This window comes from Hyla sarda, chromosome 4 (genome assembly GCF_029499605.1).
Source record: "Hyla sarda isolate aHylSar1 chromosome 4, aHylSar1.hap1, whole genome shotgun sequence".
NCBI lineage: Eukaryota > Metazoa > Chordata > Amphibia > Anura > Hylidae > Hyla > Hyla sarda.
This window is the reverse complement of record NC_079192.1, coordinates 212,650,536-212,677,955: the sequence shown is the minus strand read 5'-3', so window position 1 is coordinate 212,677,955 and position 27,420 is coordinate 212,650,536. Positions and strand designations below refer to the sequence as shown.

At 41.7% G+C, this 27,420-nt stretch overlaps 1 protein-coding gene across 2 annotated transcripts in view; it reads right to left on the bottom strand.

Moving 5' to 3' along the window:
* Positions 1-27,420, bottom strand: part of SEMA3C (semaphorin 3C) — a 199,627-nt gene that overhangs the window by 47,970 nt on the left and 124,237 nt on the right. For both annotated transcript variants that reach the window (XM_056573422.1, XM_056573420.1), the window contains exons 5-9: positions 23,474-23,593; positions 10,376-10,466; positions 4,904-5,023; positions 2,609-2,751; positions 365-479 (exon numbers count right to left, since the gene is read on the bottom strand). In XM_056573422.1, coding sequence (XP_056429397.1) covers positions 365-479; positions 2,609-2,751; positions 4,904-5,023; positions 10,376-10,466; positions 23,474-23,593 — 589 coding nt within the window. The remainder of the gene's footprint in view (positions 1-364; positions 480-2,608; positions 2,752-4,903; positions 5,024-10,375; positions 10,467-23,473; positions 23,594-27,420) is intronic.

The window sequence follows — 27,420 nt, the reverse complement described above, 5'->3', positions numbered from 1 at the left end:
CGGCAGGCCCCCCGCGGTCAGACATCTTATCCCCTATCCTTTGGATAGGGGATAAGATGTCTTTGGCCGGAATACCCTTTTAATACAGACCTATGAACAAATGCTATAATCACTAAAGAAAAATATACCTTAACTATTATTGACAGCATAAGAAAAAGAAATAAAGATAACATATTCATATATATATATATATATATATATATATATATATATATATATATATACACAAACTGTTCATCAAATTATTAACTTTAGTCACTAATGAAAGCGTGCAATTTACTTTGGTATTATTGCATAGGTTCCCAAAAAATCTGTTTTTGTCAGATATTGCACATCTATTATACCACACAAATAAATTACCTACCTAACTCATCGAAATGAGTCTCAGTCCCATCTTCGTCCATCACTGAGCACACAAGTCGTGCCTTTAAAAATGTTGTCCACTTGTTAACTAAGCTTCTTTGTCCGCCAATATCATTCTAGAAAGAGAGGTCATAATATTTCATGATAACTGATGGTGGTTGGATTGGAGCAAAATACGTTTTACCACAACAAATTAGTAGAACAGTATAAAGTAACCTAGTAAAAAATAAAATAAAAAATACTATATTATAAAAGACTGACTAGCCACCTTAAAAAGGAAACCATTAGTGAATATTTACAATACAGCAGCTAAGAAGCATTAATTTAATCTTTTTTTTTTAATACAGTACACATCCCTTTAGTAGAACACAACTTATCTGATATTATTTCAATCATAATCTCTTTGAATCAACAGGAAAAATATAATGTATTGCCATGATCAAACAGTACAGTTTCTGTCATACGCACCCAGCAGCGAACATGTTTTCATTTCACTGTACATTTACCATCTCCTTTTTATGACTTCATTCTAATCTGTGGGAGTTTGGGTGCTGAGACCCCCATTGACCTCTAAAATGAAGGGTCAGAAGTGCTCTGCTGAAAACTGTAACTCAGTGTCTTAGGCTGGGTTCACATATGTCCAGCATCCGGCATAGGTGAACTAAGCCTAGATCTGGATTCAACTGATTCCACAACTGATGACAAGTTTTCATGAGTTGTATAGCATCCGGCAACCATTGTTTCTGGGTTCCCCTGTCCCGTGCTCTCTGGCATGTCCAACAATCTGGCGTCAAAATTGAGATGCTGGATGATTGTGAAGTGTCCTATTCAAATGAATGGGATCAGTTCTAGCATCAGAGGGAACCGAGCGTGCACCGGAGGGAAACTATGCCGGACGCCTGATATTTGTGAACCGAGGCTTAGCTTTCCTTAGGAAGTATACAGATTTATACAAAGTCTATGAGACAAAACAACCAGTTCCATTGTTTAAGTGACTGGTTTCAGCACCCGGACCCTAACCAATCAAAACCTATCACTATGACATGGAAACAGTTGGAAAAAAGATGGTAGATATTCTTAGACTGGAATAGATGTCCACAATGGTGCTTGAAAGTTTGTGAACCCTCCTGAATATTCTATATTTATGAATAAAGTTGGAATGCTTTTCACATATTCACTCACAGATAAGTGATATTGCATCTTTTTCTCAATAAATAAATGGCCAAGTCTAATATTTCTGACTCATTTGCCTTTTTTTTAAGACTTTTTCAAATTTTAAGACTAAGTCAAACTTATGTATAAATATAGAAAATTCTGTATGTTAAAATTTGCTTGACTTTTGCAGTAACTTGCATGCATAGTGGCAAGCATTTTATAAAGGTTTATTAACTGAAGAATACATTTTTGTGCCATTATGTTTAGCACTGAAGAAATCTTTCTTAAAGTGTACCCGTCAGATCCAACCAATCCTGACCATGTACATCTAATTTTTATGTGTATAGCACCTTTATTTATTTTTTATTACACTTTTAATTTAGCTCACTAGTCTGAATTCCTCCCAAAGGGAGGGGGCGTGGCCTCACTGTGCAGGTCTCCACCCCCTCCCTCAGAATGCTGTCTGCTCACATCTCCCCTAAAATTAGAAAAACTACAACTCCCAGCTTGTCCTCACTGACAGTAGCGAGACACAAGCTGACAGTGGGAGGATTTTACCTCCAGCTGTGAGATGCGAATCAAGGAAGTGTGTCCATGATATAGGTGATGACGCATGGACACAGCTGGACTAGTATGTGTCCAAGCAGGCGGGGGGGGGGGGCAGTTGTTTTACTGGCTTCTTCAGTATGAAATACTGAAAATTTTCAAATGAAAGCAATTGCAAAACTTATTGGTTTTGAATGCTTTACAGCATATCAAAAGTTTTTGTATCTAACAGTATCCATTTAAATAAAACAGGAAAATTGTAGTACGTCAGCTGTGTGACAGAAGATGACATACCAGTGCTCTGATGCTCTGAACAGCAGGATCTGGCAAAATTCTCATAATCTCATATTAAATGTAATTAAATTGGACATAGTCCAGATGGAAATGACTAGACATTGAGGAAGAGTTATGAAGCACATTAGGTGTACTTGTCCATGCCTTCATTCTAGACCTTGTCATGAACAGGAAATGCACTTAGGACAAATGTAATTATTAGAATATATTATCTGTCGCTGCTAAGGATGAGGAAGAAAGCAAGTCTTACAGGGCACACTCTGGCTATCATGGAATGGATTTGCTTGGTGCTTCCACTGTTGTCAGTCAACCTCTCTTTCAGAAAGAAATAAACTTTTGCATCATTTGGATCTGTTCCATCTGGCAGGAGCTGAGCATTCACAAAAATTGGTTCTACAACACAAAATATTTTAGATATTCAAAGATATTTACTTAACATGTACATATCCACTGTAGGTTCTGTGGAATAAACTATAATTAAGTATTGAAAAGATCATGTACACAAAGGAGTGTATCTTGCAGCAGTTCAGATAGTGAATAGACATAATGCATTGTGTGTTTAAGGCACTTTCCTGCATGAATTCATGTGACATGCCATAAGGTAACAAAGTGTAAGGTTTTATACACTACAAAATGACCACTTGGCAGCAGATAAAGTGGTTTACCTGTTTGTATTCTTGCTTGCCGGAGTATTAACTATTTGGCCTATAATTTCAGACCTAGACTGGTCCTGACCATTTACCATCTAGCCCTCTGGTACGTTGTTTATCTGAGTGTTGCCAATATTCTCCCAGAAACTTGTTTCTATCTTGTCAATTCTGTACATCATTTTGTACCTCTAATTATTGACCTTGACCAGCATTTACTAACAGACCACAAGACTTCATTTTCAGCACCAATATCATGGGTAACCACATGGCGTAGAGACATTTACATTGCCATGCATCTTCTCAGTTCATTTAAAGAATAAAATTCTGGAAAAATCTTGGGTTGTAGTTCTAGAACCATCAGAACCCCATAATCTCCATCAAGGTCAAGAGAATGGGGAACCTATAGGTGAACTATTTTATTTCAAACGCCTATTTTATTTGTAGATTTCAAAAAAGTTGTAAACACATTTCTTTGCTTTTCCACAAAACAAAAAAGTACTAAACAAAAAAGTACAGGGGGGAGGTGCCTAAAACTTAACTTTTAATGTTAAACACACCACACTGTGCTCTAAATTCCATACCAAAGATTCATCAAAACTTTAAAACTGATGGGTTGTGTCAGTAAGTAATATAAACAATGTTGTTGCCCTTAGCAACCCATATACAGTAAGCACTAGGTGAATATCAGACACTATAATGGTCTTACATATCCCCCATTAGTTTACAAAACTTATTGTTATCATTATGTTGTCCTTAGCAACCAACTCAAATAGACACTGTTTATGTCAGGCTGTGTAAACTGAAGCACAGGAAGCCACAGTAACCAGACAGCTCCCCGCCACTGCGGGTTGTGCTCCGTCCGAGGATCCTGACCGGGCAAGGAACCTGAATGAAGGAAGACACGGTTCCTGCCGGATTATAAGACCAAGTTCAATATATCTGTGCTCAGTTTATATATATATATATATATATATATATATATATATATATATACCTAATTTGCTACCTATGTACTTTGCATGATGGTTTATATATGTGATATTTAACAGTGATTAATAATTGAATCTCTCCTGAGTACGTCACATAATTGTGACAGAAACGCGTTGAGAGTGTTACTATGACAACATAAACCTTATTTGCTCTATAGTCCTATTTATTGGACATAATAAGCAAGTGTGTGTGAGATAAATGAAAGTGTTATTGTGACAACGTAAATCACTTTATTTGTTTTATAGTCCTATTTATTGGACACAATAAGCAAGGGTGCATGAGATAAATGCCATTTGGGTACAATATGGACATGTTATCATGATCCTTTGTTGGTTGCCATGGGTGACGGCAGCCTGACATAAACAGTGTCTATTTGAGTTGGTTGCTAAGGACAACATAATGATAATACGTTTTGTAAACTAATGGGTCATATGTAAGACCATTATAGTGTCTGATATTAACCTAGTGCTTACTGTATATGGGTTGCTAAGGGCAACAACATCATTTATATTACTTACTGACACAACCCGGTCAGTTAGAAAGTTTTGATTATTCTTTGGTATGGAATTTAGAGCACAGTGTGGTGTGTTTTACCATAGACATTAAAAGTTAAGTTTTAGGTACCTCCCCCCTGTACTTTTTTGTTTAGTACTTTTTTGTTTTCTGAAAAGCTGGGAGTATTGGACCCCTTGCAGGTTTTCTACATAATTATGCAAGTGATTATGGAATTTTTGCTTCTCCGCAGTAACATGAATGCCTGTATTTACCTTTGTGTAAATATTACCTAGTACTTGCTTGATATTATGTTACAAATTTCAGACTGTGGAAAATCACAGTAGTAAACTTAAGGTGTCATGTAACATTAAAAGCATTTAAAATGGGCTGAAAATGCCAAAGAACCTTACCGCTTAGCCACTTGGAGTTGTGCTGATCCGTTCTCACCGGATTATGTTTTGTAAGACTGCGAAAAATGGCCGAATCAGTGCCCATGAAATCAATATACATACCAGAAAAGAGCTCTTCATCTAAAGAATAGTATGTTATAAAAAAAAAGAAATAGCACTCATAAAAAGGAGGGCAGATGTGAAGTGATTTACAATACACAACTATATATCCTACATGTCATAAATCATCCAAAACTCAAACTATTCATCTAGACTATACACGACAGACACATTTCCCTTTTTACTAACCCAACCTATGGTTAAAAGAAAAACAGCAAGTTTTGCTGATGGTTTTTAACTCTCAATTGCTATTTAATGTTGGTAATTTGTCTTATGACATAATAATCTACAGTCATGTAAATACAGACAATTGTCTACTTCCCTGCATGAAACATACTCTTCTCGCAACATTGAAAAAGATAAAAAAAAATGATGAGATCCATAGCACAGGTGTTTATAGCCATTACTGTGGATTTTATCATTTTTATCATTATCAATGTTTCATGCGGGGCAGTAGCCAATTTACTGTATTTTAATGGCTCTCCGCCTGTTCCACTACAACTCTCAGAATCCCTCATGGCATCACACGATCACAGGTAAGATATAGCACCAATCTACAGAATTAATAGAAAGTTGTCCTATTTTATAAGAACACAACTTTGACACATCTGACTTTAAGTTAATAACTACTAGTGTTGAACGATGGCAGGAAGCCATCCAAATTCGACAGCAACAAGTTTGACTATACATGTGCTATCATTTTACCTGTGGCAGTTCTGGATGAATCTCTTGCCGAATGTTGTCCAGAGATTACTGCTTTTACACAACATTAATTAAAACTTATGAATATACTGTCATGCCGAAACAAAAGAGTTGGCACAAGTACCAGGCATCTATTCCTATTTTTAATGCTGATTGTTGCAGAATGCAAAAACAAGACAGAACATATCCTGGGGCTGTTAACTTGTAGCCACAAAGTTTTTCTGCCTGAGTTCTGGTGAGTATCATTGTATTTTATTTATTTATTTATTTGATTTAAGCCTCGCAGCTTAATACATTATTACTCTCTTTATATTAAGTGAATAAAAACACTCTTGTTTAGATTTAGAAGCTGCAAACCTGTGCATAGCTAGTTCTGCTCTCACATGAGAAATGGATACAGTTGTATCCAGTCTCGGCAATGCCATCTAAGCTAAATACAGCAGCAGCTGCACAAATCTCTCAGCTAGGCTTCATTTATCTGTATGTAAACGCATAACTGACCACACTATTGTAAATAACAAAAAAGTTTTACTATGTGCTGCTTTTTGGTGCACTGCTTGTAGATAAATCTCTGCAGATATCTAGTTCACTGGATTTACTAAAAGGCACCCTCTTAATAAATCCAGTGGCTCTGAGGCAGCCGATATGAGCTGGTGTATATTTCTGTGACCTTAGGGATGACCTGCAACACCTTAAAGGGGTCCAAGGATAGGGGATAGGATGTCTGATCGCAGGGGTCCCCCTGCTGGGGACCCCCGCGATCTCTACTGCAGCCCTCCGAGTCATCAGCTTTCTGGAGCTAAGTTTGCTCCGTGGCTGATGACAGGGGCCGGCGGTGTGTGATGTCATGGCTCCACTCCCTCATAACATCACACCTGCCCCCTTAATGCAAGTCTATGGGAGGGGGTGTGGTAACAGTCACGCCCCCTCCCATAGACTTGCATTAAGGGGTGGGGCATGACATCATTAGGGGCAGAGCCATGACGTCACAAACCTTCGGTCCCTGTATTGTCAGTCATCAGCCACAGAGCAAACCTAGCTCTGGAGAGCTGATGACTCTGGGTGCTGCAGGAGAGATAGCGGGGGTCCCCAGCAGCGGGACCCCTGCGATCAAACATCTTATCCCCTATCCTTGGATTGGGGATAAGATGTCTAGGGGCAGAGTACCCCTTTAAGTTGCAGAAATATACCCAGCTCATGTGAGGAGCGCCCCCCTGCACACCCTCTCCATGCAAAGTCAAGTACTCTTCCTGCCTTCTTCCCTCTCTCTTGGCACAGATGGTCACATTCTCAAAAGTTACATATTTTGCACAGAAATGGCATTTTTTTTTCAGCAAAAATCACCATATCTGCACCAAAAATTAGCAACTTTTGAGGATGTGAATCGATGGCATGGCTTAGTAATTATCCCCCATAAAGTGTACTATATAGTGGTATAAGTTATTTATGTTTGGTGATTGTAGGCTTTGAATGTACACTGCTCAAAAAAATAAAGGGAACACTTAAACAACACAATGTAACTCCAAGTCAATCCCACTTCTGTGAAATCACACTGTCCACTCAGAAAGCAACACTGATTGACAATAAATTTCACATGCTGTTGTGCAAATGGAACAGACATTATAAGCAATTGGCAAGACACCTCCCAATAAAGGAGCGGTTCTGAAGGTTGTAACCAGAGACCACTTATCAGTTACTATGCTTCCTGGCTGATGGTTTGGTCACTTTTGAAGGCTGGCGGTGCTTTTACTCTAGTGGTAGCATGAGATGGAGTCTACAACCCACACAAGTGGCTCAGGTAGTGCAGCTCATCCAGGATGGCACATCAATGCGAGGTGTGGCAAGAAGGTTTGCTGTGTCTGTCAGTGTAGTGTCCAGAGCATGGAGGTACTATTAGGAGACAGGCCAGTACATCAGGAGACGTGGAGGAGGCCGTAGGAGGGCAAGGACCGCCTTTGTGCAAGAAGGAGCAGGAGGAGAACTGCCAGAGCCCTGAAAATGACCTTCAGCAGGCCACAAATGTGCATGTGTCCACTCAAACAGTCAGTAAATTCACCACTGGCGCACCTGTGCTCTTCACAGATCAAAGCAGATTCACACTGAGCACATGTGACAGACATGACAGTCTGGAGACACCTAGGAGAACTTTCTGCTGCCTGCAACATCCTCCAGCATGACCGGTTTTGCGGTGGGTCAGTAATGAGGATCTCATCTGGGTCATACACCAAAGAAAAACAGACAGTATCCCAAAGATCTGTCAGAATAACATGAAGTGAAGTGTCATAATATATATAAGACCCCAAAACAAAAACACTGTCACACAGTACTCCAAGAAAATATAGTAATCTTTATTGATAAATACATAATATATGAAAACAAGTAAAAGATGGCACCAATAACTACTCTATGCGTTATATGGCATCATAAGGCTACTAAAATATAAGTGGCAAGATGTAATACATACCATACTCAATGTACATGTACAAGCAGGTCAAATAGCAGCATGAGGTAATACAGACACTTAAGCAGCAAAATTGTTATATAATATATATCCTAAATGTGCTCCATTAGTAGTAGGGTAAAAAAAACACTAGCAGCCTGTGAAGAAAGTAAACTAGTGTCTATAGTAGTTTATAATATCAACTCAATTATATTAGAGCAAGAGATAAGGGCAACATATAAAGGTCATCACAGAGTCTATAGCAGCATATATTAGCAGCACACTTGTAACAAGATGGAAGATAAACAATATAGCAGCATATACAAAGCATTAGAGTCCCAGCATTCATAGATTGAGCCTTACCAGACATATAACAGACCCCAATATATGTTTCCCTACCATAAGCTTCCTCGGGGGGCGTGATGAGGAAGCTTATGTAGCGAAACATATGTTGGGGTCTGTTATATGTCTGGTAAGGCTCAATCTATGAATGCGGGGACTCTTTAATGCTTTGTGTATGCTGCTATATTGTTTATCTTCCATCTTGTTACAATTGTGCTGCTAATTTATGCTGCTATAGACTCTGTGATGCCCTTTACATCATGCCACTTATATTTTAGTAGCTTTATCATGCCATATAACGCATAGAGTAGTTATTGGTGCCATCTTTTACTTGTTTTCATATATTATGTATTCATCAATAAAGATTACTATATTTTCTTGGAGTACTGTGTGATAGTGTTTTTGTTTTGGGGTTTTATGTGTATTATGACATTTCACTTCATGTTATTCTGACAGACCTTTGTGATACTGTCTGTTTTTCTTTGGTGTATGACCCAGATGAGATCCTCAGACCCCTTGTGAGACCATATGCTGGTGGGGTTGGTCCTGCGTTCCTCCTAATGCAAGACAATGCTAGACCTCAAGTGGCTGGAGTGTGTCAGCAGTTCCTGTAAGAGGAAGGCATTGATGCTATGGACTGGCCCGCCCGTTCCCCAGACCTGAATACGACTGAGCACATCTGGGACATCAACCTCGCTCCATCCACCAACGCCACGTTGAACCACAGACTGTCTAGGAGTTGGCGGATGCCACCTCATCAGGAGCATGCCCAAGCATTGTAGGGAGGTCATACGGGCACGTGGAGGCCACACACACTACTGAGCCTCATTTTGACTTGTTTTAAGGACAGTACATCAAAGTTGTTTCAGCCTGTAGTGTGGTTTTCCACTTTGATTTTGAGTGTGACTCCATATCCAGACCTCCATGGGTTGATAAATTTGATAAAATTGATAATTTTTGTGTGATTTTGTTGTCAACATTGAAGTATGTAAAGACGAAATTATTTCATACGATTAGTTCATTCATTTAGATCTAGGATGTGTTATCTTAGTGTTCTCTTAATTTTTTTGAGCAGTGTATTTTTTAGTATTGCATTGTATTTGCTTTGGTGTAACATTTATCCATTGTCCGTCTGATGAATTTCACTCTAAATGGGATAGAGCAACCTGCAATATATTGTATGTAAAAACTTGCAAGCTGATGAAGAAAACATTTAGTAAAGACCTATCCGCAATATGATTTTACACCGGAATATGTACAATGCAATAATAAAAAATAAAAACATTCAAAGGTGTTCATATCCTTTAAGCTTTATTTACATACTTACGTATTTTTTTTTACTTCTGAATAGCCTGTACATTAGGGAAGCATTTACACAGGTCTATGTAAACAGGTCCCTATAGTGGAAGCTGCCTGGAAAAAGAAAGTTGCCTAATGCAAAGTGATCCCCTATTTTTTTTATTTATTTCCTTTTATAATGATGTTTTACAGCTAGCCAAGCTAGCCCGTGTTGTGAGATTTTATCTCCTGTGGCTCATGGAGCACGTGGTGGTAGATGTCCTCAGTTGGAGACCCAGGGCATATCTCAGGGTATATTAGACAACTGTTTTAATTTACTATATGCAGCAGAAATAAAACATAAGCATAATAATGCACTGCTTCCAGATTCCTGTCATGGTGGTCTATTTTCTAGTGATTTCTCATATCACCAGGCACTCTTAGAGTAATCTTAAAGAGTTTTTGTTTTTTATCATAGGTGGTACTGCTTGTGTTTCTCCTATTTTGGCAACTTTTTTTTTATAGCAAAACAACTTAAAATACATTTGCACTAAAACGTACGAATATACTGTACTGCATACTGTAAATATGTAAATCAAAAGAATACTCACTGATCATAACCGAAACAGTGTTCACTTTTGGGTTAAAAGAACAGCGCCCTTTTCCAGATTCATTCTTGGAATCAATGACAAATATTTGATCCTAGAAAATGATAGAATTTCTTTTTTACTGTACTGAAGACAGGTTGGGTGGTTACCATTGACCTCCAGAAGGCATGAGCTGTGAAACTTTCTTTCAATTCTTATCTTGCCTTTTAGCACAAATAACCATATGTCAACGGATCGTCTGAATCAGTACATGGAAATCCCTAGTGATTTAACGTCACTGAATTACTACGTTTGCTACTTTGTAGACAACAAATCTGCAGCACATGCTTTTAAATAGGCTTTTGTTCATGAAATTATGAATAGCGTCTTTGATTTTTAGCGTGACTGTGCAGAAAGAATGCTTCCTGTGACCTTTTACATTCTTGTCGAAGGCAAACTGGTAAATGCCTCCTATGTCTCCTAATGGAATTATTTAACCAGGCAGTATGTATTTTTTTATTTTTTTTGTATAGATCAATCTAGGCGTAAAAACTAATAACTGTGGTGTGTAAAGTTGTTTTCACTATTCCAAATGTGTTTTTTTATATAACAGCCTATTTAATGAATAGTAGTGACCCATGTTGTGGTCTATGTTGCTGCTTCTACATATATAAAAGTCAGCTTATTAAATTAATAAAATCCTAAACTTTACTTAAAGGGGTCTTTCAGGAATTGAAAAGCAGAGGTAATTTATTAAAAAAAAAAAAAAACACACCTGCCTCAGCTTGTGTGTGGTATTAGACTGGGTTCACATATGTCAGGCATCCGGGAACTCAGCCTAAATCTCGACACAACTGATGCTGCAACTTATGACAACGTGCATCAGTTGTCATCAGTTGTATGGCATCCAACGTCCATTGGTTCTGAATCTCCCCCAATATCCCTATGATGCTTTCAGTTTAAATTCTTAGAGTGAAAATACACAATGTGTGTTACGCCGAGCGCTCCGGGTCCCCGCTCCTCCCCGGAGCGCTCGCTACACTTCCCTCACTGCAGCGCCCCGGTCGGTTCCACGGACCCGGGGCGCTGCGTTACCACCTCCGGCCGGGATGCGATTCGCGATGCGGGTAGCGCCCGCTCGCGATGCGCACCCCGGCTCCCGTACCTGACTCGCTCCCCGTCAGTTCTGTCCCGGCGCGCGCGGCCCCGCTCCCTAGGGCGCGCGCGCGCCGGGTCTTTGCGATTTAAAGGGCCACTGCACCGCTGATTGGTGCAGTGGTTCCAATTAGTGTTTACACCTGTGCACTTCCCTATATCACCTCACTTCCCCTTCACTCCCTCGCCGGATCTTGTTGCCCTAGTGCCAGTGAAAGCGTTCCTTGTGAGTTCCTTGCCTGTGATTCCAGACCTTCTGCCGTTGCCCCTGACTACGATCCTTGCTGCCTGCCCCGACCTTCTGCTACGTCCGACCTTGCTTCTGTCTACTCCCTTGTACCGCGCCTATCTTCAGCAGCCAGAGAGGTTGAGCCGTTGCTAGGGGATACGACCTGGTCACTACCGCCGCAGCAAGACCATCCCGCTTTGCGGCGGGCTCTGGTGAAAACCAGTAGTGACTTAGAACCGATCCTCTAGCACGGTCCACGCCAATCCCTCTCTGGCACAGAGGATCCACCACCTGCCAGCCGGCATCGTGACAGTAGATCCGGCCATGGATCCCGCTGAAGTTCCTCTGCCAGTTGTCGCTGACCTCACCACGGTGGTCGCCCAGCAGTCACAACAGATTGCGCAACAAGGCCAACAGCTGTCTCAACTGACTGTTATGCTACAACAGTTACTACCACACCTCCAGCAATCATCTCCTCCGCCAGCTCCTGTACCTCCTCCGCAGCGAGTGGCCGCTTCTGGAATACGACTATCCTTGCCGGATAAATTTGATGGGGACTCTAAGTTTTGCCGTGGCTTTCTTTCCCAATGTTCATTACACTTGGAGATGATGTCGGACCAGTTCCCCACTGAAAGGTCTAAGGTGGCTTTCGTAGTCAGCCTGCTGTCTGGAAAAGCCCTGGCTTGGGCCACACCGCTCTGGGACCGCAATGACCCCGTCACTGCCTCTGTACACTCCTTCTTCTCGGAAATTCGAAGTGTCTTTGAGGAACCTGCCCGAGCCTCTTCTGCTGAGACTGCCCTGTTGAACCTGGTCCAGGGTAATTCTTCCGTTGGCGAGTATGCCGTACAGTTCCGTACCCTTGCTTCAGAATTATCCTGGAATAATGAGGCACTCTGCGCGACCTTTAAAAAAGGCCTATCCAGCAACATTAAAGATGTTCTGGCCGCACGAGAAATCCCTGCTAACCTACATGAACTCATCCATCTTGCCACTCGCATTGACATGCGTTTTTCCGAACGGCGTCAGGAGCTCCGCCAGGATATGGACTCTGTTCGCACGAGGCGTTTCTTCTCCCCGGCTCCTCTCTCCTCTGGTCCCCTGCAACCTGTTCCTGTGCCTCCCGCCGTGGAGGCTATGCAGGTCGACCGGTCTCGCCTGACACCCCAAGAGAGGACACGACGCCGCATGGAGAATCTCTGCCTGTACTGTGCTAGTACCGAACACTTCCTGAAGGATTGTCCTATCCGTCCTCCCCGCCTGGAAAGACGTCCGCTGACTCCGCACAAAGGTGAGACAGTCCTTGATGTCTACTCTGCTTCTCCACGTCTTACTGTGCCTGTGCGGATGTCTGCCTCTGCCTTCTCCTTCTCTGCTGTGGCCTTCTTGGACTCTGGATCTGCAGGAAATTTTATCTTGGCCTCTCTCGTCAACAGGTTCAACATCCCGGTGACCAGTCTCGCCAGACCCCTCTACATCAATTGTGTAAACAATGAAAGATTGGACTGTACTATACGTTTCCGCACGGAGCCCCTTCTAATGCGCATCGGATCTCATCACGAGAGGATTGAACTGTTGGTCCTCCCCAATTGCACTTCTGAAATCCTTCTTGGACTTCCCTGGCTTCAACTCCATTCCCCAATCCTGGATTGGTCCACTGGGGAGATCAAGAGTTGGGGGCCCTCTTGTTCCAAGGACTGCTTAAAACCGGTTCCCAGTAAACCTTGCCGTGTCCCTGTGCTTCCTCATGTAACCGGTCTCCCTAAGGCCTATATGGACTTTGCGGACGTTTTTTGCAAAAAACAAGCTGAGACTCTACCTCCTCACAGGCCTTATGATTGTCCCATTGACCTCCTCCCGGGCACTACTCCACCCCGGGGCAGAATCTATCCTCTGTCCGTCCCAGAGACTCTTGCCATGTCTGAATACGTCCAAGAAAATTTAAAAAAGGGCTTTATCCGTAAATCCTCCTCTCCTGCCGGAGCCGGATTTTTCTTTGTGTCCAAAAAAGATGGCTCTCTACGTCCTTGCATTGACTACCGCGGTCTTAATAAAATCACGGTTAAGAACCGCTACCCCCTACCCCTCATCTCTGAACTCTTTGATCGTCTCCAAGGTGCCCATATTTTTACCAAACTGGACTTAAGAGGTGCTTATAATCTCATCCGCATCAGAGAGGGGGATGAATGGAAAACGGCATTTAACACCAGAGATGGACACTTTGAGTATCTGGTCATGCCCTTTGGTCTATGCAACGCCCCTGCCGTCTTCCAAGACTTTGTTAATGAAATTTTTCGTGATCTCCTATACTCCTGTGTTGTTGTATATCTGGACGATATCCTGATTTTTTCTGCCAATCTTGAAGAACACCGCCAGCATGTCCGTATGGTTCTTCAGAGACTTCGTGATAATCAACTCTATGCCAAAATAGAGAAATGTCTGTTTGAATGCCAATCTCTTCCTTTTCTAGGATACTTGGTCTCTGGCCAGGGACTACAAATGGACCCAGATAAACTCTCTGCCGTCTTAGATTGGCCACGCCCCTCCGGACTCCGTGCCATCCAACGTTTTTTGGGGTTCGCCAATTATTACAGGCAATTTATTCCACATTTTTCTACCATTGTGGCTCCTATTGTGGCTTTAACAAAAAAAATGCCGATCCCAAGTCTTGGCCTCCTCAAGCGGAAGACGCCTTTAAACGACTCAAGTCTGCCTTTTCTTCGGCTCCCGTGCTCTCCAGACCTGACCCATCTAAACCCTTCCTATTGGAGGTTGATGCCTCCTCAGTGGGAGCTGGAGCTGTCCTTCTACAAAAAAACTCTTCCGGGCATGCTGTTACTTGTGGTTTTTTTTCCAGGACCTTCTCTCCGGCGGAGAGGAACTACTCCATCGGGGATCGAGAGCTTCTAGCCATTAAATTAGCACTTGAGGAATGGAGGCATCTGCTGGAGGGATCAAGATTTCCAGTTATTATTTACACCGATCACAAGAACCTCTCCTACCTCCAGTCTGCCCAACGGCTGAATCCTCGTCAGGCCAGGTGGTCTCTGTTCTTTGCCCGATTTAATTTTGAAATTCACTTTCGGCCTGCTGATAAGAACATTAGGGCCGATGCTCTCTCTCGTTCCTCAGATGCCTCTGAAATTGAACTCTCTCCTCAACACATCATTCCTCCTGACTGCCTGATTTCCACTTCTCCAGCCTCCATCAGACAAACTCCTCCAGGAAAGACCTTTGTTTCTCCACGCCAACGCCTTGGGATCCTCAAATGGGGTCACTCCTCCCATCTCGCAGGTCATGCGGGCATTAAGAAATCTGTGCAACTCATCTCTCGCTTCTATTGGTGGCCGACTCTAGAGACTGATGTGGTGGACTTTGTGCGAGCCTGCACTATCTGTGCCCGGGATAAGACTCCTCGCCAGAAGCCCGCTGGTTTTCTTCATCCTCTACCTGTCCCCGAACAACCTTGGTCTCTGATTGGTATGGATTTTATTACTGACTTACCCCCATCCCATGGCAACACTGTTATTTGGGTGGTCGTTGATCGATTCTCCAAAATGGCACATTTCATCCCTCTTCCTGGTCTTCCTTCAGCGCCTCAGTTGGCTAAACAATTTTTTGTACACATTTTTCGTCTTCACGGGTTGCCTACACAGATCGTCTCGGATAGAGGCGTCCAATTTGTGTCTAAATTCTGGAGGGCTCTCTGTAAACAACTCAAGATTAAATTAAATTTTTCTTCTGCATACCATCCTCAATCCAATGGACAAGTAGAGAGAATTAACCAGATCTTGGGTGACTATTTACGACATTTTGTTTCCTCCCGCCAGGATGACTGGGCAGATCTTCTACCTTGGGCCGAATTCTCGTATAATTTCAGAATCTCTGAATCTTCCTCCAAATCTCCGTTTTTCGTGGTGTACGGCCGTCACCCTCTTCCCCCCCTCCCTACCCCCTTGCCCTCTGGTCTGCCCGCTGTGGATGAAATTTCTCGTGATCTTTCCACCATATGGAAAGAGACCCAAAATTCTCTCTTACAGGCTTCTTCTCGCATGAAGAGATTCGCAGATAAGAAAAGAAGAGCTCCTCCCATTTTTTCCCCTGGAGACAAGGTATGGCTCTCCGCTAAATATGTCCGTTTCCGTGTCCCGAGCTATAAGTTGGGACCACGCTATCTTGGTCCTTTTAAAGTTTTGTCTCAAATTAATCCTGTCTCTTACAAACTTCTTCTTCCTCCTTCTCTTCGTATCCCTAATGCCTTTCACGTCTCTCTTCTTAAACCTCTCATCCTCAACCGTTTTTCTCCTAAATCTGTTCCTCCCACTCCTGTTTCCGGCTCCTCGGACATCTTCTCTGTCAAAGAAATCTTGGCCTCTAAAAAAGTCAGAGGAAAAACTTTTTTTTTAGTGGATTGGGAGGGTTGTGGTCCAGAAGAGAGGTCCTGGGAACCTGAGGACAATATCCTGGACAAAAGTCTGATCCTCAGGTTCTCAGGCCCCAAGAAGAGGGGGAGACCCAAGGGGGGGGGTACTGTTACGCCGAGCGCTCCGGGTCCCCGCTCCTCCCCGGAGCGCTCGCTACACTTCCCTCACTGCAGCGCCCCGGTCGGTTCCACGGACCCGGGGCGCTGCGTTACCACCTCCGGCCGGGATGCGATTCGCGATGCGGGTAGCGCCCGCTCGCGATGCGCACCCCGGCTCCCGTACCTGACTCGCTCCCCGTCAGTTCTGTCCCGGCGCGCGCGGCCCCGCTCCCTAGGGCGCGCGCGCGCCGGGTCTTTGCGATTTAAAGGGCCACTGCACCGCTGATTGGTGCAGTGGTTCCAATTAGTGTTTACACCTGTGCACTTCCCTATATCACCTCACTTCCCCTTCACTCCCTCGCCGGATCTTGTTGCCCTAGTGCCAGTGAAAGCGTTCCTTGTGAGTTCCTTGCCTGTGATTCCAGACCTTCTGCCGTTGCCCCTGACTACGATCCTTGCTGCCTGCCCCGACCTTCTGCTACGTCCGACCTTGCTTCTGTCTACTCCCTTGTACCGCGCCTATCTTCAGCAGCCAGAGAGGTTGAGCCGTTGCTAGGGGATACGACCTGGTCACTACCGCCGCAGCAAGACCATCCCGCTTTGCGGCGGGCTCTGGTGAAAACCAGTAGTGACTTAGAACCGATCCTCTAGCACGGTCCACGCCAATCCCTCTCTGGCACAGAGGATCCACCACCTGCCAGCCGGCATCGTGACAATGTGGTTGCATTGTTGTTGTGTTGCGAATGGCCATATGCAGTAAGTACTTCTGAAATGCTGCTGTTAACCTGTTGTTTTTTTTTTTTTTTTTATCACCTGCCAGTTTTTGCTATTTAACTGTTAGGATGTTATTGCTAAAAACTGGCAATTCTAAAAAATGTAGATTAACATCAGCATTTCAGAAGTATTTACTACATATGGCTAACCACAAAGCAACTGCATCACTATGCAATGCAACCACATTGTGTGTTTTCACCCTTAATGGTTGTCTATGCACACAATATATAAAGTAAATGGATTTATTTTGTACATATGTGTGAATAAGTTACATGGAAGAATACGTCAGTTTTTTCTTTCCTATAGACTCACATAGAACACATAATAGAATCACATAGAGCAAATAATGGTAAAAATACAGAAGCATACACATAAAAATACACTATGAAGGATATTTATCAAGTTCCGTAGTAGATTTTGTTTGTGTAAAAAAGTCGCATGTACTTGTGGACATGCAACTTTTCTATACATACTGCAACTTTTAAATGTTTGCTTATTCCAAAGCACATCTCTGAAATCTGTTCACGTAGTATTTTTAATTTTTTTTTACTTTGCAGTGGTCATGTATTTATCAAATGCGATAGTTGCTATTTATGAAGAAAAAAAGCTGCATCTACATTTAAAAGTTGCATATGTATTCCAGGTCCAACCTGGCTTACAGAAAGTGCATACGTCCGTAGAAAATGAAATTAACACCCACTTAAATAACTGTTTTTGTTCTGCATCATGAAACAAAGCTACTACATAATGTTAACATGTTTATTATATTATATTAATATAATTATAATTATATTATATTAATTATATATATTAATTAACTATTAATTTTAAGATTGGAAATACACACTGCACACCTTGTTAATTTTAGGACACGTACATACTGGTGTGCCCTCTAATTTTTAAAATTAATGTTGTGTTAAAATAGAGTAAGGCACAAAATAATTGTGTAAGAATTTTGATAGACTACGAAAATAACCCATTATTCATTATTCCATTCATTGGCCCCAGTGTGTTTATAATAATTCATTGGCCCCAGTGTGTTTATAATAATTCATTGTCTTCATTGTGTTTATAATAATTCATTGGCCCCAGTGTGCTTATTCCCCCTCCTTCTGCCTGCTCCTCATCTTCTTGAAGCAGGGTAGCAGCGGGACATGTCAGGAACCAGGGATGGTGAATGAATTAAGCCGACATGTCCCGCATGTAGGCTTCATCCATTCATTTATTCAGCCGCCCGATGCGTCTCGCAGCTGCCCTGCTCCTAGCGCAATCAGCACACTGCCGGAACATGTCTATTCTCTGCTGGTCATCTCTGTCGGGTACAGAGATTAGCAGCAGAGAAAAGACTTGTCCCAGCAGTGTGCTGATTGCGCTAGAAGCAGGGCAGCAGCGGGGATGTATTGGAAGGTGGCGGTGGTGAATGAATGAAGCCTACATGCGGGAATGTTGGCTTCATTCATTCACTGTGCCGGTTCCCGCTGCTGCCCTGCTCTAAGAAGATGAGGTGGAGGTCCTTGAAGAATAATTACAAGGAACTAGGTGCCAAGCTGAAGGGAAGGACCTCTAAGGTTGTGTTCTCTGGAATACTTCCTGTGCCATGCGCATCGCAGGAAAGACAGCGGGAGCTTAGGGATTTAAATGCATGGCTTAAGTCGTGGTGTGAGGGGGAAGGGTTTGGGTTTTTAGAGCACTGGGCTGACTTTTCATTGGGGTACAAACTCTATTCTACGGATAATTTGCACCTGAATGGAAGGGGGTCTGCTGTGCTGGGGGAGAGAATCCTGGAAGGGGTGGCTGAGTATTTAAACTAGGTGAGTGGGGGGAGGATAATAAAGCAAAGAAAGCAGACAGTGGGATGGATAGGTTAGAGAGGGGTCAGGACATAATGGTGGGTGGAGAGGAGTCCTGTGGGGGGAGGTTAAGAGCAGTGGATAAGGAGATTCATGCGTTACAAACCAGCTGTAAAAATAAATGTAGCCCGAAAAATTGTAATCCCAATAATTCAAAAAATTCCATTAGCCCCAATAACTCAATAACTACAATAAGCCCCATTAACTCAAAAAATACCGTTAGCCCCAATAACTTAAATAACAAAGTTAGACGCAATAACGCAAAAAATCCCATTAGCCCCAATAACTTAAATAATAACGTTAGACCCAATAACTCAAAAAATACCATTAGCCCCAATAACTTAAATAGTACAATTAGCCCTTATAACTCAAAAAATAACATTAACCCCAATAACTCTGAAAATCCCATTAGTGAGACTATATGTGTAAAACTTAAGGGAAATGTAAAGTGTATGTTCACAAATGCCAGAAGCCTGGCAAATAAAATTGGGGAGCTTGAGGCCTTGATACTGGAGGAACATATTGATATAGTTGGGGTCACTGAGACATGGCTGGACTCCTCGCATGACTGGGCTGTTAATCTGCAGGGGTTTACATTGTTTTGCAAGGATAGAATGAACAGAAAAGGTGGTGGAGTCTGTCTGTATGTAAGAAGTGGTATGAAAGTCAGTGTGAACGATGCCATAGTGTGTGATGATTCTGAGGATGTGGAATCACTATGGGTAGAAATACAAAAGGAGGGAAATACTGAAAAAATAATATTTGGTGTAATCTACAGACCCCCTAATATCACTGAAGAGATAGAAGGTTGGCTGTATAAACAAATAGAGAGGGCCGCCCGGGCAGGTACAGTGGTAATAATGGGAGATTTTAACTATCCAGATATAGATTGGGGCAGGGGGCTGGCTAAAACTACAAAGGGGAGAAAATTCCTAAATTTATTGCAGGATAATTTTATGGGCCAGTTTGTGGAGGACCCAACAAGAAGTGATGCCTTGTTGGATCTGATCATTTCCAACAATGCAGAGCTGATTGGTAATGTAACTGTGCGGGAAAACCTTGGTAATAGCGACCACAATATAGTTACTTTTGACTTAAAATGTAGAAAACAAAGACAGACGGGGAAAGCAAAAACATATAACTTTAAAAAGGCAAATTTCCTTGGGCTGAGAGCTGCACTACAAGGCATAGACTGGGGGGAGGTGTTCTCAAATACTGATACAGAAGGTAAATGGGACATCTTTAAATCAACTCTAAATAACTATACAGCTAAATATATACCAAAGGGGAACTAATATAAACGATTAAAACTAAATCCTACATGGCTGACAAATGAGGTTAAAAGAGCAATAAACAACCAAAAAATAGCCTTCAAAAAATTCAAATCTGATGGGTCAGCTATAGCATTTAAACAGTACAAAGAGCTTAATAAAATCTTTAAAAATGTAATAAAAACAGCAAAAATTCAAAATGAGAGACAGGTGGCCAAAGAAAGCAAAACTAATCCTAAATATTTTTTTAGATATATAAATACAAAAAAACCAAGGACAGAGCATGTAGGACCCCTTAATAATGATAATGGGGAGGTTGTCACGGGCGATCAAGAGAAGGCGGAGCTACTGAGTGGGTTCTTTAGTTCTATATATACTATGGAAGAAGGAGCTGACATTGGCCAGGTCAGTGCTGGTAACACATCATATAATGTATTGAACTGGCTTAATGTAGAGATGGTACAAGGTAAGATAAGTAAAGTAAATGTAAGCAAATCTCCAGGGCCAGATGGACTACACCCAAGAGTTCTTAGGAAGGTAAGTTCAGTAATATCTGTACCCTTGTTCATGATATTTAGAGACTCTCTGGTGTCTGGTATTGTGCCAAGGGACTGGCGCAAGGCGAATGTGGTACCAATCTTCAAGAAGGGCTCTAGGTCTTCGCCAGGCAATTATAGACCGGTAAGTCTAACGTGCATTGTGGGTAAATTGTTTGAAGGACTTATAAGGGATTACATACAGGAATACATAGGGGATAATAGTATTATAAGTGATAGCCAGCATGGGTTTACTAAGGATAGAAGTTGTCAAACCAATCAAATTTGCTTTTATGAAGAGGTGAGTAGAAGCCTTGACAGAGGAATGGCTGTGGATATAGTGTTTCTGGATTTTGCCAAAGCGTTTGATACTGTCCCTCACAGACGTCTGACAGGTAAGTTAAGGTCCTTGGGCTTGGAAACTTTAGTTTGTAACTGGATTGAACACTGGCTCATGGATCGTACCCAGAGAGTGGTGGTCAATGATTCATACTCTGATTGGTCCCCGGTTATTAGTGGTGTACCCCAAGGTTCAGTACTGGGCCCGCTGCTGTTTAATTTATTTATCAATGATATAGAGGATGGTATTAACAGCTCTGTTTCTATCTTTGCAGATGACACCAAGCTTTGTAGCACGGTACAGTCTATAGAGGATGTGCATAAGTTACAAGATGACTTGGATAGACTAAGTGTCTGGGCAACCACTTGGCAAATGAGGTTTAATGTGGATAAATGTAAAGTTATGCATCTGGGTACTAATAACCTGCATGCGTCGTATGTCTTAGGGGGGATTAAACTGGCAGAGTCACTGGTAGAGAAGGATCTGGGTGTACTTGTGGATCACAGACTACAGAATAGCATGCAATGTCAGGCTGCTGCTTCCAAAGCCGGCAGGATATTGTCATGTATCAAAAGAGGCATGGACTCAAGGGACAGGGACATAATACTCCCCCTGTAAAGCATTGGTACGGCCTCACCTGGAATATGCTGTTCAGTTTTGGTCACCTGTTCATAAAAGGGACACTGCGGAGTTGGAAAGGGTGCAGAGACGCGCAACTAAACTAATATGGGGCATGGAACATCTTAGCTATGAGGAGCGATTAAAGGAGTTACAATTGTTTAGTCTTGAGAAGAGACGTTTAAGGGGGGATATGATAAACGTATATAAGTATATAAATGGCCCATACAAAAAATATGGAGAAAAACTGTTCCAGGTTAAACCCCCCCAAAGGACGAGGGGGCACTCCCTCCGTTTGGAGAAGAAAAGGTTTAGTCTAAAGGGGCGACACGCCTTCTTTACCGTGAGGACTGTGAATTTATGGAACGGTCTACCTCAGGAACTGGTCACAGCAGGAACAATTAACAGCTTTAAAACAGGGTTAGATACATTTCTGGAACAAAATAACATTAATGCTTATGCAGAATTATAAAACTACATCCCTTTCCCTTATCCCCTTACACCCTTCCCTTCAATTCCCTGGTTGGACTTGATGGACGTATGTCTTTTTTCAACCATACTAACTATGTAACTATGTAACTATGAGGAGCAGGGAGCGGGAGGGGGAATAAGCACACTGGGGCCAATTAATTATTATAAACACACTGAGGCCAATGAATTATTATAAGCACACTGGGGCCAATGAATTATTATAAATACACTGGGGCCAATGAATTATTATAAACATGCATGTGGGCATAAATGTGAGGGACAAAGTAGTAGTTTAAAAACCCTGCCGAGAGCCCTGAATGGCTTCTCAGTGCCGGCCATTCAGGGCTCCTGGCGGCGGATTTAAAAATGAAAGTTTACACAGTAGTATATACATCACAATGTGGCAGGGCATGCCGCCCGCTCTCCTGCTTTATAACTGCTGATCGCATCGGGTCTCAGAAGTGAAACACTGTGCGATCAGTCCCTTATCCCCGGTACTACAACCCCCATCATGGAACATACTCTGTTCCATGATGGGGGTAGTAGTACAAACACTAATGTAGCCTCCCCAGCCACCTGCAGACTCCCGCAGCCAGGGAACTACTACTCCCATCATGGAAAGGAGTCTGTGCCATGATGGGAGTAGTAGTAGTAGTCATACATTCAGACACAGACATTCATACAGGGTTGATAAAGAACTTTGGCTATTAACATAAGGGAAAAATGCTTTTGTAAGTGGGTTTCCCGGTTTTTGCTTACGTGCGATTTATTTATCAAATTCGGGCGACTATTTAATAAATAGGTTGCAGGTAAGCAAAAGTAAGTAAAAAAACATTTCATATAAAAGCCATATGTTTGAAAAGAATGATAAATCTCCTTCTAGGTCAACATAAAGCTAGATTCACTAGGTTTACTGCTCAAAAAATGACCAATTTTACTGGTATTAACATGGCCTTATTAGAGTTTCGGTACAGTTGCATTGCGTTGCAATACTTAATTTATTTTAATACTTTCCAGTTTTAGATACTTAGCAATTAGAGTATAATTGTTATACCTGGCAAGTATAAAAAATGCAGCATTTTAGAAGTGCTTACTGCATATGAACAACTGCAACTGCACCACAATGGACTGTGTGTTTTTACTCTTAGGGCCACAGTCAGACTGGGACTTGTGGCTGCAATATGCATGCAAAATGCAACTGTTTTAAGTTTATCTAAAACTGTCCTATATGAGTAGTTTAGTTTTGTAAAAATGTATATATAATTTATACAACGCCTAAAAACGTAGATGTCCAAAGTTCAATAAACAATATTTTCTTAATCATAGCTAATAATTAAAGTATAGCATATACTATACCTCAGACCTCCGGCCTCGGTTCACATATGTACAAATAGGACTGAAGGCTCCACTTCCACAAACGTACAAATGAGTTCGATTGAAGCTTTGAATAACACGTACAAAATTGCCACAGCCATGCTGAAAGAATGATAAGAAATATAATTTATAGGATTATATTGAATATCTAGTGCATTCTATCCAGAACAAACAAGTGAATATGACCCACATAACACTACATTTGGTCCGATTTATACAAATCACTGTTATAATAGGTTAAATGCTTATACAAATGTAAATAGATTTTATTTTAATGAGTTTACATTAAACTCAACACAGCAAAGCAATGTAAATAATATTCTCTGTAGTTAAAAGCATTAGAAAATGTTAAGGAGTGGGGATGCCTACAAAATGACCATACTCACCTGCCCTGACCTCCTGTAGCTGCCGTTCTTACAGCTCCCGATCCAAGCTGCTTCATTCTGGTTCCTTCTTCTGGTGACAACCCTGCAGGTAATGCCTTTCAGTCAATGACCGGCCACGATGATGATCCAAATAAGAAGAAAGCAGCATGGACTGGAAGTCATTGCAACGGCAGCTGCTAGGGATAGTGGCAAGTGAGGATGGTTTATTGTTTTGTAAGCACAGCCCCTCCTTTAAAGAACTTTTTTTCTAATGCCATAATACCCTTTAGGTAAATAATTACATGTAGCCCTATCATACAGTTAATGTGCTAGCATTATGTAATCCCACAGCTCTAAACACAACTAGAATCCTGCTGCCCCCCCCCCCTAAATAGCTGTGCACAGCCAATATGCCTCGCAAACCCTGCTACTTAAATGCTCTGCTACCTAAATCTTATAAAAGACTATACAGAACCACAGCTTCATAGTAACAGTCTGTTTCTGCAGTCATATCCCCTTCCCTTCTGTCCCCTAACAGAACGTAGGTTATCAAGGAGGGGGAAAATAGAGGGTACCATGGGGGGAATTTATCACTGGTTTACCCTGGTTTTGTGGTGTACATTTGTCTCACAGTTTGTCTCAGATGCTGTTTTGAGACTTTTCATTGCGACTTTTACTTTAGAAGTTTTTTCTAACAGAACATACCAAGTCATGATTTCAGTTGACATCATGCAGTGGTCAGGAATTCATGATATGCGACTGTTCAGTTTGTCACTTCTTTTGTTGCAACTGCGCTAAATTAGGTGCAAATCTACACCAGCCCTGACTTGGCTTACAAAACTGACGGCAAACAGCATGTAGCACATTTTGTTGCACGGAATAAAAAGTTGCACAAAAAGTCACAGTGGGCCAACATACAAAGTGATGTACTGAAGTAAGAAATGTGATCAGCACCAGATTTATCACTTGCCCTGCACCATGTAATAAATCTGGTGCAGGTACACAGTTTCCACCACATGAATTAATGAGGCAAAAAGACATTCACCTACATCACTATTTATGAAAACCCCCATCAAACTGGAAGATCACACTATGCAATTCTTCCTAGACACCAGTTGTAACAAAAACTGTACCAAAAATGTTATTACCAGAGACTTATATAGCATTTTGGTGCAGTTGTCCAGTTTTTGTTGCATTTTAAAGATATCCCCATTTGGGGTCATGTAAAAGTATGTATGGTTAAAGGGGTTATCCAGAAATAGAAAAAAAAATGATCTAATTTCTTCCAAAAACAGCACCACATTTGTCCTCAGGTTGTGTGTGGTATTACAGCTCAGGTCCATTGAAGTAAATGGAGCCAAGTTGTAATACCACAAACAACATGGGGACAGATATGGTGCTGGTTTTGGAACAAACTAGATGTTTTTTTTATTTTTTATTCCTGGATAATCCCTTTAAGAATTCATTACTTAAATGGGCACTCTTTACCTTACGGTAAATAAAAAAATCTTTCTAATGTACTTTGTTTAAAAAAAATGAAATTTTCTATGTTTTATTTGTGCTTAAAAAAGCTGCCACTAAGTCTCCCTACTTGTCCAGAGCACATATCCCCCCATCTTTTGCACAGACTCTGGACTCCTGCTGGCCTGTCAGAAGTCCAAAATCAGGAAATGCTAAGGGCGGTGTGTGCAGCCTTATCCAATCAGAGCTCATATCACACAATGAACTGCTGTTGGCTGTGTGTAGCAGAGAGAGGGAGGAAGTTCTCCCCTGTATGGCTTCAGATGATGTCATGCCTGCTGGGTAACACCCCTTCCCAGCCTGTGAATTTGACTGAGACTGAGCAGAAAATACAGAGCAACATCAAGGTAAAAAAACTTAAAAATAAAGGCAGGGGGTGGTTTATCATGATGGGGGCAGGAAACTGGGAGGATTATAAAATGTAATAAGATCATGAGAGGTACTCTTTAAAGGGGTACTCCGGCGCTAAACATCTTATCCCCTATTAAAAGGATAGAAGATAAGTTGTTAGATCGCGGGGATCCCGCTCCTCCCCCTCAATGCAAGTCTATGCCACCTCTGCCCCCTCCACGTCATGATACTCCGTCCCCTGCACCACCCGTCATCAGCCACAGAGCGATCCTTGCTCTGTAAAGCTGAAAAATGGGGGTGCTGCAGGAGAGATTGTGGGATCCCCAGCGGCGGGATCCCCGTGATCTAACATCTTATCCCTTATGTTTTTGATAGGGGACGAAATGTTTAGTGCCGGAGTATCCCTTTAAGGTTCATGTTTCCTTATCGTGCAATACCACCCCTTCAGTTTTCAAGAAGAAATCAGTATGCGGCATATGAGTGATGTATAAAAGGCCTTTTTCTTTTTTCCTCACACATTGTAGTGTATGTTGTTTCAAAAAACTGTAGGCTAAGCCTTTAAAAAAATGTGTCTCTCAGATTTCAGGCATGGTCAGCCATTTCATAAGCCTTTGCAATGAGACTTGTGTCTTTTCTCTGGGGACACTGACTGTACGTTTATGTTAGGCCTCATGCACATGGCTCTGTAGTATGCAGTTATACCGCTTCTTTCTCCTACTATACAGACTTATTGAGTGCCTAATGTGCAGTAGCAAACTGTTCTTTCATAATAGCCATGCACTAGCATATTTTGCACTTGTCATTGTTCAACTGCTTTTCTTATTATATGTCTTATAACACTTTGAAATCATACTGGTATACTACATCATATGTGCTGTGGATCATGTTGGCTGCAGAATTCCTCTTGCAGCAGTATTCAATGGGAATTTTGCAGAATTTTCACAGAGGAAATTAAAGTTTCAGGACATGTTCATTCTTTTGGTGGAATTCTGCCAGACTGCATTGCTGTCTATGGAGACGGAGCATGTTCGCACAGTCCTACCAGCGATGATTTTATCAGCACATGCTGCAGACAGATTCAGCAGTGCGGATGGGCCCTAATACCGCCTGCAGATCATTGTTAATGTATAGTAATTTACCTATTAGTTATTCATACCCAGACTATTTGGATCAGTTAATAGCTATCAAACACTTGTGTGCTAATGAGCTGTTAATGGTTTCCATATTATGTCCACATAGCACGAAATACAAAATAATTGGAAAATAAGTGAAACTATTAAAAGGGTAATGGAGTTTTCTGGAAATCTCTCCCTGCAATGCATCATGGATCTCAGATGCACTGTTGACACACAGCAGGACCATATACTGTAAGGTATTAACACATTCTGCCAATCTGTCACTGAACACATAGTTAGGTGCTTTGTTATGATGATTTCAACATTAGAACATGATAAATAACTTCATTTCTTTATAACTATTCTGCTAAATGTCATGTGTAATTTGTAAATGAGTTCAGGCAGGAAATTGGTCACATTACAGTCACTCTTTACTTAGACACCGCCCTTCTACAGAAAAAAAACAAGAATTCAATTCCAGTGAAATTCCTGGAAATGTTTCATGGGCAAGTGTGTAAATATTTGTCTGGATAACTCATACTTCGATCCCCAAACAAAATGCTTTTGTACATTGTAT